Source organism: Culex quinquefasciatus, chromosome 2 (assembly GCF_015732765.1).
Source record: "Culex quinquefasciatus strain JHB chromosome 2, VPISU_Cqui_1.0_pri_paternal, whole genome shotgun sequence".
In the NCBI taxonomy this organism is placed as follows: domain Eukaryota; kingdom Metazoa; phylum Arthropoda; class Insecta; order Diptera; family Culicidae; genus Culex; species Culex quinquefasciatus.
The window spans coordinates 123861619-123878103 of NC_051862.1; the positions used below are offsets into that span (position 1 = coordinate 123861619).

Consider the following 16485-nt stretch of genomic DNA (forward strand, 5'->3'; position numbering starts at 1 on the left):
TATAAGTGATGAAAATTAAGGTCAAGCGACGGCAGCCTTTTCCGCCATTTTTTTGAGGTACTGGAATTTCACCTTAAAAACTTGTTCAAAGATACGCCTCGTTCAAATATTAGTCTAGAACAGTTGAAAAAAGTTTCCTATGCAAATTTTGAGTTGCGTATTTGATGGGCGGAATTCCGACGAGGCCCACTTGCCATGTATCGGTGAATCTTAGGGTCCGGTTGATATAACCCCACAAGGTATGTCCATATTACTCCACAAGGCATTTCCAAATTACCCCACACCTTTTAATTTTTGCGATAAAAAATGAAAGACATTTTTCATCAAATTTGATTTCTAATAATAATCCTCTGGTGCCATCCACGTTCCGTTAAAATGTCTATACAGCCCATGGTAGAGAAATTTCCTTAGCCTGATCAAATAACCCTAAGGTCCCAAAAACCCTAAAAATCATCCCTGAAAAAAATAATTTTTAAGATGTTTTACAATAAGTTGAAGAAAGCCCTCTCGATTACCTTTTCAACGATACATGGTTATGTATTTTGGGAGATATCTTTAGTTGAAATCCATTATTCAACAGAAGTTATTTTTACAGTTGGCTAACCACTTTTTATCGGACAGTACAGAATTGGTACAGAACCCAAGGAGACGACTCCTACACCTGGACTGAGCTAACGACCTAAGCTCTAAGTTAGACCGGGGCCAAAATTGACTTCCCCGTCTGACGGAAGGTGTGATCTGACAAATACAATACTTAAATGTGCTTCTCCATAAAAATGTAAAATAAAGAATTTCTTCCTCACACACAATCTGTATTGGTTTGTACAATATCTGCAAAAGTTTTTTTTTTCTTTGCCAAGAAACACGATCCACAACCGAGACCCACAATGTTTTCCTTTATTTTGCCCCTCCTTTTTGTTCCGCAACTGATTTATTCTTCGTCAAACTGTCAAAAATGTTTTGAAGTGATTATGTTTTTTTTATCTCGACAGGTTTATCGCTGAATATTTTTTATTAAAGCTCAAATTATTCCGGTTGAATTGTGGAATAATCTTGTGAAGTGCCGTATTACCGCTTTATCCACGTCTTGCAATGTTATTTCCGGTCTTTAAGTAAAGTTCGAACCCTCCCGGAATTGTCACGGATTTGTCGATTGTCACGCCCTTCACCGAAGCTGCACCCCGACTCCCCGACCATGACAGAGCAGCAAATTTACGGTAAGAAAAATTCTTGCAACGCAATGCACGTTCAAAACCGTGCCGAGGTCACGCGAACCAAAATAAACCGGCGACGCGGCAGAATGACTCATAAAACTGTTTGTTTGGCCTTGTTTTCACAGACGAAACGATGCTGGACATTGCGCCGATGTTGGACGAGTTTCCGATGGACGAATTTGACGAGGATTTGCTGTCGCCGATGCTGCAGGAACGGCAGGACCAGCTCGGGTTCTGTCAGGATGGCCAGCTGGTGATTCCTTCCTATGGGGAGTTTATCGATCCGGATATGTTTCTGAACGGTGTTGTGAAGCGGGAAAGCGAATCGGATTGTTCGAGTTCTTCACGGAGGAACACGCCCTCGCCGTCGGACAGCCACCAGAGCTACGAGTCGTACCCGTCGAGCGGATATGGATCCTGCCAGAGCAACAATCCGGTGAGCAACATTCTGCTGGACAGTCCACCGGTTTCGCCCGAGAATCCTGGCAATACGCCGCCCCACATTGTGACCGTTCCGGCGGCGAATGTAGTCCGGGTTGGGACGGCACAGCTGCCGATTGTGCAGAAACCTGCTTGCGGGACGAATCTGGCGGATTTGAAGAAGATTAAGCTGCCGCCGAAGGGCTCGATAACGAAGAAGACGATCGTGCTGACGGCAAAAGATTACCAGGCGTTCGTGCAGAACATGAAGAACCAGAACAACAACGGAACAGTCCTGATCAAGGCAACGCCAGCATCTGCGTTTGCCGCGGCAGCTAAAGACAAACCGGTTCTGCCGAAACCTGCCGTTGTTCCGCAGCAAACGGAACCTGTGCCGGTTATGGTCGCAGCACCGCCACCGCCGCAGCCCGTTGTTCCGCCACCACCCAGGTTAGTCTCAAATGGTTCCACCGTTGACGATCGAGCCCTTAAGCGGCACCAGCGGATGATCAAGAACCGCGAGTCGGCGTTCCTTTCCCGCGTGCGCAAGAAGGAGTACGTTACGACACTGGAGCAGCAGATTGACGGTTTGCAGCAGGAGAATCAATACCTGAAGAATGTAAGGCTCTTCTTGAGGAACTGTAGATTTGACGTAACTTAATTTTTTTTTTATTTAGGAAAACATTCAACTGCTGGAGAAGCTTAAGCTAAGGTGCTCTTGTGGTGCCACCACGATCAACGCGACCACCAACATTGCCAAGCAAATCACGCCGAACATGCGGAAGAACACTGCGATTGTGCTGGCCATGCTGTTTATGGTTTCGTTGAACCTCGGTCCGATTGGGTGAGTTGTTCTGCAAATCCCTTAATTCATATCTCACTAAACTCGCTCTTTTTTCTAGCAACCTCCTGTCCAGCAACGGTGACCGCACCCTGATGGAATCTTCCCCCATCGAACCGCACCACCAGCGCAGTCTTCTGTGGCTCGACGAAGCCAGCAAGTTCAACGTGGACGCCCCCGCCAACGTGACCAACTTTGACGAACTCGCACCCACCCCCATCGAAGATTCCTTCTCCGTGTGTCCGTTCTACGTCAATCAAACGGAAAACATCCGGCTGGCCCGCGAGTTGCGCCGCTGGATCGGTGAAAACGGGTACAAAAACGTAACGGATCGCGACGGAGACGACATGAGCATCAGCTCGTTCTCGGAAATGTTTGCCCTCAAGGACACCATCGATTCGATGTACCGCCAGATGCGGGACATTAGCTCGCAGATGGAAACGTTCAAGAAGCGCAACCGGCGGGCCGTGGCCAGCAAGAAACGAACGGCGGCTAGCAAGAAAGCGCGCGAGTTGGAGCTTTATCAGCGTGGCAAAAAGGAAGCCGATTTGGCGTTTTATTACGGCGGGTTTGGGAAAAAGTACGCCAAGTTTTTCGAGGAAATTGGACGGCGTGACGACACGTTCTATCTGGTGTCGTTCAGTGGGGAGCATTTGCTGCTGCCGGCGCTGGCGCATAATAAGACGAACCGGCCGAAGATGTCGCTCATGTTGCCGGCCGTCATGGATAATGGTAAGTTTGAAAGTTTTCTTCGACTATCTCAGCTTATGAGTTAAAAAAACTTATGACGTAGGGGAAAGTGGGACAAGTGTAACAAGCTAAGGAAATGCTCGTTAAAACCCATTAAGAACGTAAATAAATTAGTCGGATTTTTTGATAATCATCTTATACCACGTCTTGACTAAGGCTTTTAAGGAATAAGTTTCCAAAAAATCCTGTTTTGTGCTATAATTTTTTTTTCGCACGTTCTACTCAATTACAGTAGTTGTTCGGTAACTGGGCTGAACAAAAAATAACGAGGGGACCACCGATGCATAATATTTTCCAGATGAAATATAAAAATAAAAGTTACTCAAATGTATTTACAATGCTTACTTTTCATATTTCTTTAATTGTAACTTGAAATTAAACAAAAGTTTGAAAAAGTTTTTTATTTATTGAATATGATTTTTGCTTCCATTAACCCCTCGGTCATTTGACGTTTTTTGACGTTTGTCTGCTTTTTAACTGGGCTACGGCCCAGTTATCGAGCGCCCAGTTAAAAAGCAGCCCAGTTACCGAAAAACTACCGTAGTGAGGCAAGACGAACAACCCGTTGGGACAAGAGGAGCAATGCATGAAACAAGATGTTATTTTGTTAAAAATTGAACTGTTATCACTTTGACACACCAGATTATAATATTTTTAAAATGTTACTTTCATTTTTAGATCCTTGGGCATGAGTAAGGACCTCGACGCCGTTAGCAATGTTGGCTTTAAAATAAAATTTCGTGATAATATCACTTCCCCCCAGCCAACATTTTTGCCATGCGAAGCGGGCCTCGACGCTGTGTCTAGGTTTAATTCATGAAGCAAATTAGTCGTCTCCCACCCCTTTTAAATTGAAAAATGAACTCTGAAACCAGCGCTTACTCACAACAGAAACAGAGGCCTCTTCTAGGCATTGTAGGATAGAATAGATTTTGAAATTTATTTAAAAAAAAAAATTATTACGTAGCATTTTGATATGTCAAAATTTCCATAGAGTCTCGGTCAATCAATAGTGCGATGATATCGGACAAAATTCGTTAATCTGTTGAACTAACGGTTTTCGGATTATGGTTGTATCGACCATTGTTGCGAATCGAGGGTCTACTGGAGCCTTGACGATCAAATGGAGCCTAACATTTCAAAAGGGCGCATGGGTTTTGTGAACAGGAGTGTGTCTCCTTCACTCAAATGACAGTTTACATAAGGTATAATAGAGATGCACTCTTGTTTGCAAAGCTCTATGCCCTAATGAAATGAATGGCATGAAATAGTCGTCTTAATTACTAGTGTTCAACTTATGAACTGTTCATTTATGTTTATTGGTTTTGGAAGCGGCAAGACTGGTTTAAAAACAAGATCCTTTACCTTATTTGGCGTTATAATAAAACATTCGGGGATTTGAGATTAAATTTACTTTCAGACAGTTTAGTTTAGGTTGTTGATTAAAGTTAGATAGTTTTCCGTCGATGAATAATTGGACTGAAATGATTAGTTGATTTGAACGAAGTGTAACATTTCATTGGCAGATCTGTTTCTAGTTGTAATGTACGACAAGACTATTGACGGACGTGACAGGTCGGCAGTTAGTTTTCATCTTTTTTCTCTAGTATTTTTATTTCCTTTAAATTTGGAATACATCATAGGTTTCTTTTGTATAGATCTCCGATTAGTTACATTTTCTTATTTAATTAACTAATAATTTAATTTATTCCGGGCCTTCTTACTTTGAATCACAATTTCAGATTTTCTTTATTCAGTGTTAAACTTAGATTACCGTAACTGCTCAAATCATCCAAGTTCTTACTACTCACATCAACACTAATTTTCTTTCACCTCCCCTCCCGATCCCCTATATCTTCCGGTGGTGTTCATTTGGTATGCAATACTAGTTCGGCCACTACCCTTTTTTCCACAAGAAACCGGACTTGGACTGACTTGAGGCCGCGTCCCCCACCTTGCTCCGTAAAACGAAAACGAAAACGAAAACGAATGTTACTTTCATTTTTAGATGAAATAATAATATTTCAATAAAAATTTGATCGTTTTAACGAAAAAAAAAATAAATTATTTAGATGGTAAATAGTAAATTAACAGAATATATTTTGCAAGGAAATTATGTTTATCAATTGTTTATCAGTTTTCAAGTACTTTTATTAACTTATTTCCTAATAAAATATGTTGTTGCAGCAATTCGTAACTTTTTCCATACTTAAAATCCATATAGTACACTTGGCCCACCTGAACAAGATTTGTTTCAAGCTAACAACAAATATAATCAAATGATAAATCATACTTTATAATAGTTTGTTCCTCTAGCCCCAATTTCCCCTATCTGAAAAACGGCCAGAAACTCAAAAACCACCGATTTTATCTAAACCAAATCTTTATAAAAAAAAAATCACAAAACTACTTTTTGATTGCAAATTCAAGTTTTTTTTTGTAATCTCCATAAACGTGTGCGTAAAAGGTTGGCACTTTTCTTTTACTAAATATCAGAAAATGGATAAAAAATCGAATTTGGGTAAATTTGTCAACATCGATAACCTACAATAAGCGAGTTGTGGCGATATAACAAACACTTCTTAGCTTCACATTCTTAGTGCTCCCAACGAATAAATATTTCCTAAAACTAAAACTCGGAGCGTATGGTGGTGTGTACCCATGCCTCTTCCTTCCCTGAAGATTCAGAATTTTGTTATTTGAACACCCCGTGCTTAAACTTAACCAACTTCAGAGAATCATCACTGCGGTAAATTTAACGCAGTAGGCCTGGCCGCTTTAACTTTTACTTACATACTTTTCTTTATCAGCAACAGGTCTATCGACCCAACGCTGAACTAATCGAAGATTTCCAGGATGCTCGATCTTGGGCCGCTCGTCTCCAGTCGCCCACAATGTTGGCCGCTCTTGCATCTTCGTCGACTGCACACAGCCAACGCGTACGAGGCCTTCCACGAAGTCGACGACCCCGTCCAGGTTCGCTGCTGAATATCGTTTTAGCCGCCCGCTCGTCCGACATTCTGGCTACATGTCCAGCCCCCTTTAGCCTGTCGTGCTTGATGACTTTTACGATATCAGCATGTTTGTAGTCTTGGTACAGCTCGAAGTTCATGCGCCTGCGCCACCGGTCTCCTACTTGCTTGCCGCCGAAGATAGAACGCAGGATTCTCCGCTCGAAGACCCCAAGTGCTCTCAGTTCGGCCTCCTTTAGCGTCCACGACTCGTGACCGTAAAGAGCTACAGGGAGTATCAAGGTCCTGTACAGCGTTATTAGAAGGCCCTGTTTGCAGCACTAATCCGCCGTTTCACTTTGCAGCTCACATCGTTGTCGCACGTCACGGGTGTACCAAGATATACAAATTCTTCCACCACCTCATATCTTTCTCCATCTATTTCCACCTCCGAAACACTTTCACCTGCACTCAACCAGATACTTGGTCTTGGCAGTGTTGATGGTCAGTCCGATCCTCGCAGCTTCCCGCTTGAAAGGGACGAACGCCTCCTCCACTGAGCAACGATCGATACCAATGATGTCGATGTCGTCAGCGTATCCAAGCAGCATGTGCGATTTAGTGATGAGTGTTCCGTTTCTATGCACGCCTGCCCTTCGAGCAGCACCCTCCAACGCTATGATGAACAGTAAGTTTGAGAGAGCATCGCCCTGCTTCAATCCATCCAACGTAACGAAAGCTTCTGATGTCTCGTTAGCCATAATCTTCCAAAGTTCGTTTCTTTTGACCGAATCGTACGCCACCTTGAAGTCGATGAACAAATGGTGTGTTTGCAGGTTGTACTCCCGGAACAGGTCGAGGATTTGTCGCAGAGCGAACATCTGATCCGTTGTTGACCGACCCGCTCGAAAACCGCACTGGTATTCGCCGACAAAGGTCATCGGTCATCGGTCTCAGCTTGCTCCACAGGATGCGGGAGAGTACTTTGTACGCTGCGTTGAGGATTGTGATGTCTCGAAAGTTGTCACAATCGAGTCTTTGCCCTTTTTAGATTGGGGTGAGCCCGTCTAACCAGTTGGTCGGAAGTTGTTCTTCGCACTAAATGCGTAGGATGATTTGGTGCAGAATCTCGGTCATCCGTGTACTCCCGTGCTTGAAAAGTTCGGCTGGAAGTCCGTCCTTTCCCGCGGATTTCCCGTTCTTGAGCTCCTTTACGGCTTTTTTTTTCCAACGTAGGCGTGTCCACAGCTTTTCCATCTTCCTTAAAGTGTATCCTGTCCTCGACGATTCCCCAACAGCTGCCCCACCTAGCCGCTACCACAGTCTTGTCTGTCAACAGGTTGCCTTCCGTGTCATTGCACATCACAGGGGAAGGCGTCGCTTTCTTTCTCACACCGTTGACAGTTACATAAAACCTCCGCTTACCGTGCGCGTTGTACTGTGCTTCCGCTTCGGCAAGTACTCTCTCGTCGTACTCCCGTTCTTTTCGGCGGTGGGTTCGTTTCTCTGCTCTTCGCAACTCATTGTATCGCTCACAGTTTCGGTGCGTACCCTTAACCAGCATACGCTTCCTGGCGAAATCCCCTCTCGGCCGCCACCTACCCCTTTCGCCTCGGATTTCAAGCTTTGTAACCTTCCGCTTACAAAGCGAAACCCGTACCACTACACTCAAAATCAGAAGTACCCCGCAAAAAGGGTTCTATCTACCCTTTATCTGTCATCCCATAGAAAAAAAACCTTTTTGAGAGTTACTTCCACCCTTTTTTAAGTTTACCCGTCGTCACCCTTTTGTAAAGGGTTACTACCGGTAAACTTGAAAAAAGGATGGAAGTAACCCTCAAAAAGGGTTTTTTTTCTTTGGGATGACAGATAAAGGGTAGATAGAACCCTTTTTGAAGGGTACTTCTGATTTTGAGTGTAGACTAGCTCGGCGAGGATCAAGGCTCTCTTTGTCGATGACAGGATAGAAGAAGGCTTCCCTTCCGACCTGCGCGTTTGCGTCGCCGATGACTATTTTCACGTAATTTCTTGGACACTCTCCATAGGTCTTGTCGAAACGCTCGTAGAAAGCTTCTTTGTCGTAATCGGGCTTGTCGTTTGCCCTTTATTCTCACACGGAGTCGCAAACCGACCATGTCCTCATCGATGGTCGACGTCAGAACCTACCGTGGTGCGGACATCGACTCGGACCACTACCTGGTGGTGCCAACGCCTGTCCGAAGTCAACAAGATCCGGTGCCGTCGCCCGCAGCGGTATCGCTACCCAGTACGCGCGTGAACTCGAAGCTGCACCAGCTGATAGTCATGGTCTGGGACACAGAACAGCAACAGGAAGAGTATTGTATCGTCTGTCGGAGCGAGTCTTGTATCGTTTCGTTGGGACGTACCAAGCCGGTGGAGGGGAAATCGACGACGGACCAAATCTTTTTGCTTCGCCAAATCCTTTAAAAGTGTCGCGAGCATCAGATTCCGACGCACCACCTGTTCATCGATTTCAGAGCCGGCTTCCCCGGAAAATTGATCAGACTAGTGAAATCAACGATGGGCGGTGCACGGTGCAGCGTGAAGATTTCGGGAGCGATGTCCGACCCGATCGAATCGCGCAAGGGACTGCGACAAGGCGACGGTATCTCCGGCCTCTGTTTCAACACTGGGCTTGAAGGTGTCATGAGACGAGCGGGCTTCAACACGATTATCAACCGGTCCAGCCAGTTCATCTGCTATGCCGATGACATGGACCCCTTAGTTCGAGTTCGAGGTTATGGAGGAGTTTGTGTACCTCGGATCGTTGGTTACGTCGGACAACAACTGCAGTAGAGAAATTCGGAGGCGCATCATCGCCGGTAGTCGTGCCTACTATGGACTCCAAAAGAACTTAAGGATGGTACCCTTTCCCGACGTTCAAAGTTGAAACATTTTTTTACATTTTGATTAGGATGTTGTAAAAAGGCGACATCCTAAGCTTTCATTTGGGATCAAGGGAACGAGATTAAATCAATAGTAACTAGGTTTTTGGCTTTTTTTTAAAGAAAGGGGTCGAAAGGGACCCCAATACCTTTGATCTTTGTCATTCTGGTCATGTCTGTATCATAACCACTTGCACCACTTTTCTCTTTCGCCAGGGACCCACCCCTCGGACAAGGTCACGCTGATGCAGATTGACTGCGAGGTGATGAACACGTCGATGATCCAAATCCGCGAGAAAACCATTCCGGGCGATTTGCTTCGACCATCGGCGCCGGCGACCCCGTCAAAACCGCAACCAGCCAAACGGACCGCGGACGAATTCGTCGAACATGGCGGTGTGCGCAACGTAAGCAGCAGCAATAGTCGGAACGGCAACGGAAATGGCGCCAGGAAGCACCACGCGGCCAGCAGACCGTTTTTCGTTCAACGCATGGGGGAACATTTGAAGGCGGAGCTGGATTTGAACTAGTTTTGTGTTAGTTTCGTACCTTTTTTGACTGTTTTTTGATTTATTTATTTTCTAGATGATTTTTTTTTTCTACTTAAATTTTATGACAAATTAATCATAAAATATGTTTGACTATTACAAAACAAAAACTGTGACTCTTTTGGAACATAAATTAACAAACTGAACTAAATTTACTGATCTAGTAGAATAAACTAACATTAAACATTTACTAACACAGTGCAATCGAATTCAAATCATCTTGCTGAAGGCTTCTAATTGTAAGAACAACAAACTAAACCTTAAGAAAACAAAACGAACACGTTGAATTGCACGCTAATTAATCCTTAAGCTCATATTGTTAATCATGTTTGAATTAAAAATAAAACGGGAATCGACTGTAATATTAGTTCTTTAAGAAGGAGGACTGCAGCAACCTGGAACAAAAAGTTAAGTCACACAAAAAAATCTCTCGGAATTTCGGATGCTAAATTTTTACAAAAAAGAAAATCGATATAGGATTTACCACGTTAAAAATAGCGCTTAAGTTTAATATAATAAAAAAATGCATTGTGGAAAAACACCGAAACAGGAAAAAACATACAATAATAAAAGTTGAAATGTAATCAAGCCGGAGGTTCATTCAATCTTCTGCGAAAGCAAATTCTTCTCGACCAAATCCAACGCTTGGGTGCTCATCTGGGAGCGGGCCTCGTTCAGAATCGACTGGTAGCGTTGCGTCAGGAAGGACTTCCGCTCGACGTACCGTTCCAGCAGCTGGGTAAAGTCATTGGATGCGGCCACATACTCGTCCACCTTCGGTCCGGCGGCCAGATAGGCGTGCTGTTCCTCCGTGAGCAGCGACGTGTCCAGCTCGATGGAGGCCTGCGCGTGCTGGTTGATTTCATGAATCTTGCGCCGCATCAGCTTGTTCCAGTCCTCGATCTCCCGCATCAACTGCTTCTCGTAGCTGGGTTTGTAGTTGCTGGGCGAGTGGATGGCGGGACCTGTTGAATGAAGCACCATTGTTTTGGTAAGGGATTCTCAACAGATTTCCAACGAAAACTCACTGGAATTGGACCGGAACAGGGACGATCTCCGCCGGATCACGATGTTCTGCTGTAGACTGGGATCACCCTCCATTGCGGAATGTGCAACTTAAATCGCAGACCAAACTGAAAATTCAAACCAACCAAAATTGCGCACAAACGCAGCAAAACAAACGAAATTAGACGCTTTTTGTTTTGAATTTCCTTTCTCCGCGAGCGTTTGACAGCAAGAGGGGTTTGTGGATCACGTTTTTTGTCATGACAAGCCGTCGAGGGGTGACTCGATACATTTCTTTGGTTGATGTCGTGTGTACAGAACTTTGAAGATCATCTTCTTGGCAACCCTGCTTGCAGCAGCTGTTTTGACATTTTCTGTCAAGTTGTCAATAATTACGACAACAAAATCTCAAGCAGCGTTGCCACATGTACAGATTTATCTGTCATGGTACAGATTTTCAGCAAAGATCTGAGTACAGAATCTGTACGTACAGATGACAGATATTTGGGTCACCGTACTGATTTTTACAGATTTTCAGATAAATCAGATTCTTACTCAAAATGATATTATTGAATAGTAGTATTGAAAAGTTATTGCAATTATCTCAACATTTAAGAACTTTTCATTGATTAAATCTAGTTTAACTTTTGAAACATTTAGAAATGGATCATGCTTATATTTTTTAACGATCTTAGATCCATTTATACTAGAATATTTTGAACTAGGAGTCTCTCTTAAAACACTAACCCCCAGTACGCCGCGGGTAATTGGCTCCCTCCCACTAACATTTACACACAAGATCCTCTGTAGTTTTAGGATTTTCTTAGGTTTAAGAAAACTGCATTTACAAAAGCAGACTCATTGCTAACCAGGTTTCAGTACCGACAAGGACCTAATAAAAATAATTTATAGCATTTCGTTCTAATAAAGTTATAACATAATTTACAGCATTTCCCATTCTTTTCAAAAATGATTTTGAAATGAAGGAGAACACAGGTAAAATAAAATCAAAAATACTTCAAAAATTTAATAAAAGTTGTACTGAATCATACAGAATGTGTCATAAAGTTTATTGTATTTTTTTTTATTAATTTGAGTATATTTTTAAATTATATGAAAACAACATGATTTTTTCATATTCATAATCTTGCTTATTGCATTTGAAGCATTTTTTGCAAAAATAAAGTTTGATAATAAAAATTATCTTTTTAGCATTCCATACTTTACATGCACTAAATTTTCATAAAGTTTATTGTATTTTTTTTTATTAATTTGAGTATATTTTTAAATTATATGAAAACAACATGATTTTTTCATATTCATAATCTTGCTTATTGCATTTGAAGCATTTTTTGCAAAAATAAAGATTGATAATAAAAATTATCTTTTTAGCATTCCATACTTTACATGCACTAAATTTGAAACATATTTACAAACGCCTTGAAGTTGCCTGAATATTACAAAATTTAATCCTCGTTTTTTAAAACATTATTATTTGTTTCTTGAAAGGTAACACCATTTTGTCACATTAAACTATTAAGTAAATGGAATATGGTCAAAGTAAATTTTATTGAAAGTTTTCGATAAATCATGTTTTGTACCGCCAACTGGATCAATCGGGACTGCAGTCTGTATGAATATGGATTACAGTCTAACTTAAATTATTTGATTCTTAAATTCCTGAATTCTTAAATTCCTGAATTCTTATATTCTTAAATTCCTGAATACTTAAATTCTGAAATTCTGAAATTCTGAATTTCTTAAATTCTTAAATTCTTAAATTCTTAAATTCTTAAATTCTTAAATTTTTAAATTCTTAAATTCTTAAATTCTTAAATTTTTAAATTCTTAAATTCTTAAATTCTTAAATTCTTAAATTCTTAAATTCTTAAATTCTTAAATTCTTAAATTCTTAAATTCTTAAATTCTTAAATTCTTAAATTCTTAAATTCTTAAATTCTTAAATTCTTAAATTCTTAAATTCTTAAATTCTTAAATTCTTAAATTCTTAAATTCTTAAATTCTTAAATTCTTAAATTCTTAAATTCTTAAATTCTTAAATTCTTAAATTCTTAAATTCTTAAATTCTTAAATTCTTAAATTCTTAAATTCTTAAATTCTTAAATTCTTAAATTCTTATATTCTTAAATTCTTAAATAATTATATACTTAAATTCTTAAATTTTTAAATTCTTAAATTCTTAAATTCTCTTAAATTCTTAAATTATTAAATTCTTAAATTCATAAATGCTTTAATTCTTGAATTCTTTGATATTTTGAAAATTTTTAATCTGGGTATGATTTGAAATTCTAGATTTTTATTTAGAATTTCAAATTTTTTGGATTATAATTTTGAATTTGAAGGATTTTGAATGTATGAATTATTAAATTATATTACTTAAATTTTATTAATTTTTAATTATTAGAATTTTAAAGCTTTGAATTGGTTATTTTTAAATTTTGTTTTGTATTGCTTATTGCGAGATAAAATCACGTTTCACTATCGCTGTGAGTGACAGGAGATTATTGCCGCCTATCTACCGCAGTGTAAAAATCAGCAAGTTGAACAGAAATTCTGCGTCGATTTGGCTGTCAACTTGGTTTGTTTGAATATTTTTCAAAAAGTCAGCTGAAAACTCAAGGCAACCTTTGACAATAGCCAAAAATTTGTTCTGCGGTTGTCATGCGGCTGTCATGCGACCATTATCTTGCGGTCGTATCACCGCGCGTGAACTCTAATTATTAACGCCCGCAGTAATATATATATTTCTTTTTATTTTCTTAACCTTAGATTTTTTTAGTTTTAATATTTGTATTTTTGAATCTGTGTGTTTATTGATTTTCTCTTTGGTTTACTTCTTTTCAAGCAAAACACAAAATCTTCCTTTTAATTTCAAGATTCTGCTTTTTGAGATTCGGCATCAAGAGGCAATTCGGAATTTTCAATATTATAATATCGATTACAAAATTATTGATACATTTATGACTTTCAGTTGCAATAAAATAAAAAAAATCTTAATATTTAAGTTTTTTCACTAGAACTTTTGCAAACAAACATCGCGCGAAGGAACGTCACGCGAAGAAACGGCTTTCCTTGGCCGTTTCTTGGGTGTTTTTTATATGGAGTTTTGCGTTCCTTCCAAGCTGCATATCAGCGTTTAGTGTTGTCATAAGATTGTTCAAAATGCATGTTAAAAAAAAGTTTTTTACAAAAAATATACCGTACAGATAATGGTACAGATATTCGCCATGCTTGGTGCAGATAAGACAGATTTTTGGACCCTCTGATACAGACGAGCATGTGGTAACACTGATCTCAAGAGGTGCGGAGTTTTTCCAGATTTTCAAGGTGTTTTCTACGATTTATTTCATTATCGGTGAAGAAAATTAGTGCTACAGATTGGAAAATGTTGTCGTGATCGTACTGGACCTTTACCGCAGAAGAGCACACGATGGGCAACGACCAGTCCGCGCTGAAGGGGCTGGAAATCAGCAAGAAGGCCCTGCAGGTTACGGATTATTGGTCGCAGTACAACGGAGAGTTCCCTACGGATTCGTCGGTTTCGTACATCTCGATATTTCAGGGCGAGACGCTGGTGACGGGCCCGTTCTGGACGAATCAGAATCCGCTGGAGCGGGTGATAAAGAATTTGAAAATTTATCGGCATCCAAGCATTTTGAAGTACATTTCGTCATGGAGCAAGGGATCGCTGAAAATGCTGGCGACGGAACGGTGCCGCCCGTTGGCGACTTGCTTGAACATCACGAGCGACGTGCAGATCTGTCTTGGGCTGAGGAACATTCTGTGCGCGTTGATATTTTTGATTGAGCAGGCAAATGTTCGGCACTTGAGTATAAGCATTTCTTCGGTTTACGTTACGGAGGATGGGGCGTGGAGGTTGGCCGGGTTCGAGCATTTGTGGCCGAGTGCGGACGGAACGCTGCTGGAAAAGTCCCAACCGTATCGGTACTCGAAGGCCATCGATCCGGACGAGCTGAAGAATAAAGGGCAGGGAGTTGAGCAGTTTGCGTTTGCGGTCATGTGCGAGGAAATTCTGCACAACAAAAGCGACAGCAACATCCCGGCGGTGGAGGACTTCAAGTCGTACTGTGCCACCCACCTGAAGCATGCCAACGTGACGATGCGACCGAAGTTGTCGGCGATTCTGCTGCATCCTCTGTTCAACCATGATTTCATTCTGATACATTCCTTTTTGACGGAGCTGCCGCTGAAGAGTCCCCAGGCGAAGCAGGAATTCTTCACCGGTTTGGCGGACCGGTTGCGGACGTTTGACCCGGAGACGGTGGCCGAGCAGATGGGTTCGCTGTTGCTGTCGCGGATCGTTTTGTTGGACACGACGGCCCAGCTGTGCGTCACGCCGTACATTCTGAGGCCGAAAAGTGACGACCTTTCGTCGGGGCTGTTTGCGGCCAAGATCTTCTCGGCGTACATTATTCCAAAGCTGAAGCAGGTGTTTTGCGTCCAGGACGCGCAGATTCGGCTCACGTTGTTGGAGTTTTTCCCCGCGTACGTTGATTTCTTCAGCAAGGAAGACTTGAAGGAGCACATTCTTCCGCAGGTAAGTCGGGGAAATCGTATTTTTTTGGTAGGTTCGTCAACTAATCCGTCTCCTCTTGCAGCTCCTCCTCGGCGTCAAAGACACCAACGACGTTCTGGTGGCCAAGACGCTACTCTGCCTGGCGGACCTCGTCCCGATCCTCGGCTCGGCCGTCGTAATCGGTGGCAACCGGAGCAAAATCTTCGCCGATGGACGTCCCCAAGGCGTCCCAGACCAGTCGCTGCCTTGGAGCGGCGTCCGCTCCATCACGCCGGTCATCGGTTCCGGCGAGTTCCTCTCCGGCAGTCCCCTCCCACCAAGCACCGGTGAAGCGGTTGAAAACAGCGCCGCCTCGTTTGCGTCGATCGTCGGCGGTGGCGCCACCGGATTCGACTTTATGCCGCAACGACTCTCGCCGGAGGGTGGCCACACCAACAGCGATGTCGAACTGGAGGTGGACGAGTGGAGCGACTGGGAGAACGACGTCAACGAGCACACGGCAAGTCACGCCATCAACCAACCGCAGGAAGATCCGGAACGAAGCGAGGAAGACAGCACTGCCACAACCGTTGCCGCGGCGGCCATCGCGCCGAGCAAACCCGACCGGCAACGTTCCGTCCCACCGGCTGAGAGTATAGAGAACCTGGACATTAAGACGCAACCGGTGCGGAAGGCGGAATCTTCCGGCGGCGACGAGGAGATTGACTTCTTCAAGGACATGGAACCGGTCATTCAGCGGGCGAACGTGCTGCTGATCAACGAGGACGAGGAGGAACCGGCGGAGCAGCGGGATGATTCCGGCGAAGAAACGATTCCACTGACTGCGGTGAAGAGTCCCGACAAGACGAAGGTTACCACCGGAGAGCAGGAATCGCCGCTGATTCAGGTTGATCGAAGTCGGTTCGACGTCAAGGTCGACGAGCTGGAAGCGGACGAGGACGGATGGGACAACGAAGAGAGTGAGTGGTGAAGAGGTATTTGAGGTATTTTTAAGCCTATTCGTACTTTTGTGTTTGCGTGATGAAAAAATTCTTGTTAGTGAATGAGGATAGTGCAATGCCGGATTTTGTTTGTTTGTAAGCCACGCATCACTCTAATGAACCACCCTGTTGTATGTTTTAATCCAGCTCTTTAGCGTATCGGGATATGACCACTTATCAATAAAATTATGCAAAACAATCATGACTTCTTTACAAAATGAGAAATTTACGTAACGGACTTGAAGTCGTCACCCTGAAAAACAAAGCTTTACAGCATTCCGGTGGCGAATACAGATCTTTAAAAAGTTAAAC

The 16485-nt window shown here is 42.5% G+C and overlaps 3 protein-coding genes across 3 annotated transcripts; 2 read left to right on the forward strand and 1 right to left on the reverse strand.

Annotated features, from left to right (window-relative positions):
* Positions 1-948: 948 nt before the first annotated feature.
* On the forward strand, positions 949-10211 carry LOC6048891 (cyclic AMP-dependent transcription factor ATF-6 alpha). The gene is made up of 5 exons (XM_038254410.1): positions 949-1217; positions 1340-2253; positions 2312-2478; positions 2537-3207; positions 9299-10211. The coding sequence occupies exons 1-5, from the start codon at positions 1196-1198 to the stop codon at positions 9610-9612; spliced, it is 2088 nt and encodes a 695-aa protein (XP_038110338.1). The 5' UTR covers positions 949-1195; the 3' UTR covers positions 9613-10211.
* On the reverse strand, positions 10105-10875 carry LOC6048797. The gene is made up of 2 exons (XM_001865629.2): positions 10659-10875; positions 10105-10595 (listed from the first exon to the last, which is right to left on the reverse strand). The coding sequence occupies exons 1-2, from the start codon at positions 10729-10731 to the stop codon at positions 10228-10230; spliced, it is 441 nt and encodes a 146-aa protein (XP_001865664.1). The 5' UTR covers positions 10732-10875; the 3' UTR covers positions 10105-10227.
* Positions 10876-13947: 3072 nt separating this feature from the next.
* On the forward strand, positions 13948-16372 carry LOC6048796 (protein-associating with the carboxyl-terminal domain of ezrin). Its single transcript, XM_001865628.2, has 2 exons — positions 13948-15214; positions 15276-16372. The coding sequence occupies exons 1-2, from the start codon at positions 14087-14089 to the stop codon at positions 16161-16163; spliced, it is 2016 nt and encodes a 671-aa protein (XP_001865663.2). The 5' UTR covers positions 13948-14086; the 3' UTR covers positions 16164-16372.
* The last annotated feature ends 113 nt before the right edge of the window (positions 16373-16485 follow it).

Coding starts and splice junctions, on each gene's coding strand:
- LOC6048891 (XM_038254410.1), top strand. CDS start 1,196: ATGACAGAGCAGCAAATTTACG. Junction 1,218..1,339: donor GACAGAGCAGCAAATTTACG/GTAAGAAAAATT, acceptor TTGTTTTCACAG/ACGAAACGATGCTGGACATT. Junction 2,479..2,536: donor TTGAACCTCGGTCCGATTGG/GTGAGTTGTTCT, acceptor TCTTTTTTCTAG/CAACCTCCTGTCCAGCAACG.
- LOC6048797 (XM_001865629.2), bottom strand. CDS start 10,731: ATGGAGGGTGATCCCAGTCTACAGCAGAACATCGTGATCCGGCGGAGA. Junction 10,596..10,658: donor CCTGTTCCGGTCCAATTCCA/GTGAGTTTTCGT, acceptor TTCATTCAACAG/GTCCCGCCATCCACTCGCCC.
- LOC6048796 (XM_001865628.2), top strand. CDS start 14,087: ATGGGCAACGACCAGTCCGCGCTGAAGGGGCTGGAAATCAGCAAGAAG. Junction 15,215..15,275: donor AGGAGCACATTCTTCCGCAG/GTAAGTCGGGGA, acceptor CTCCTCTTGCAG/CTCCTCCTCGGCGTCAAAGA.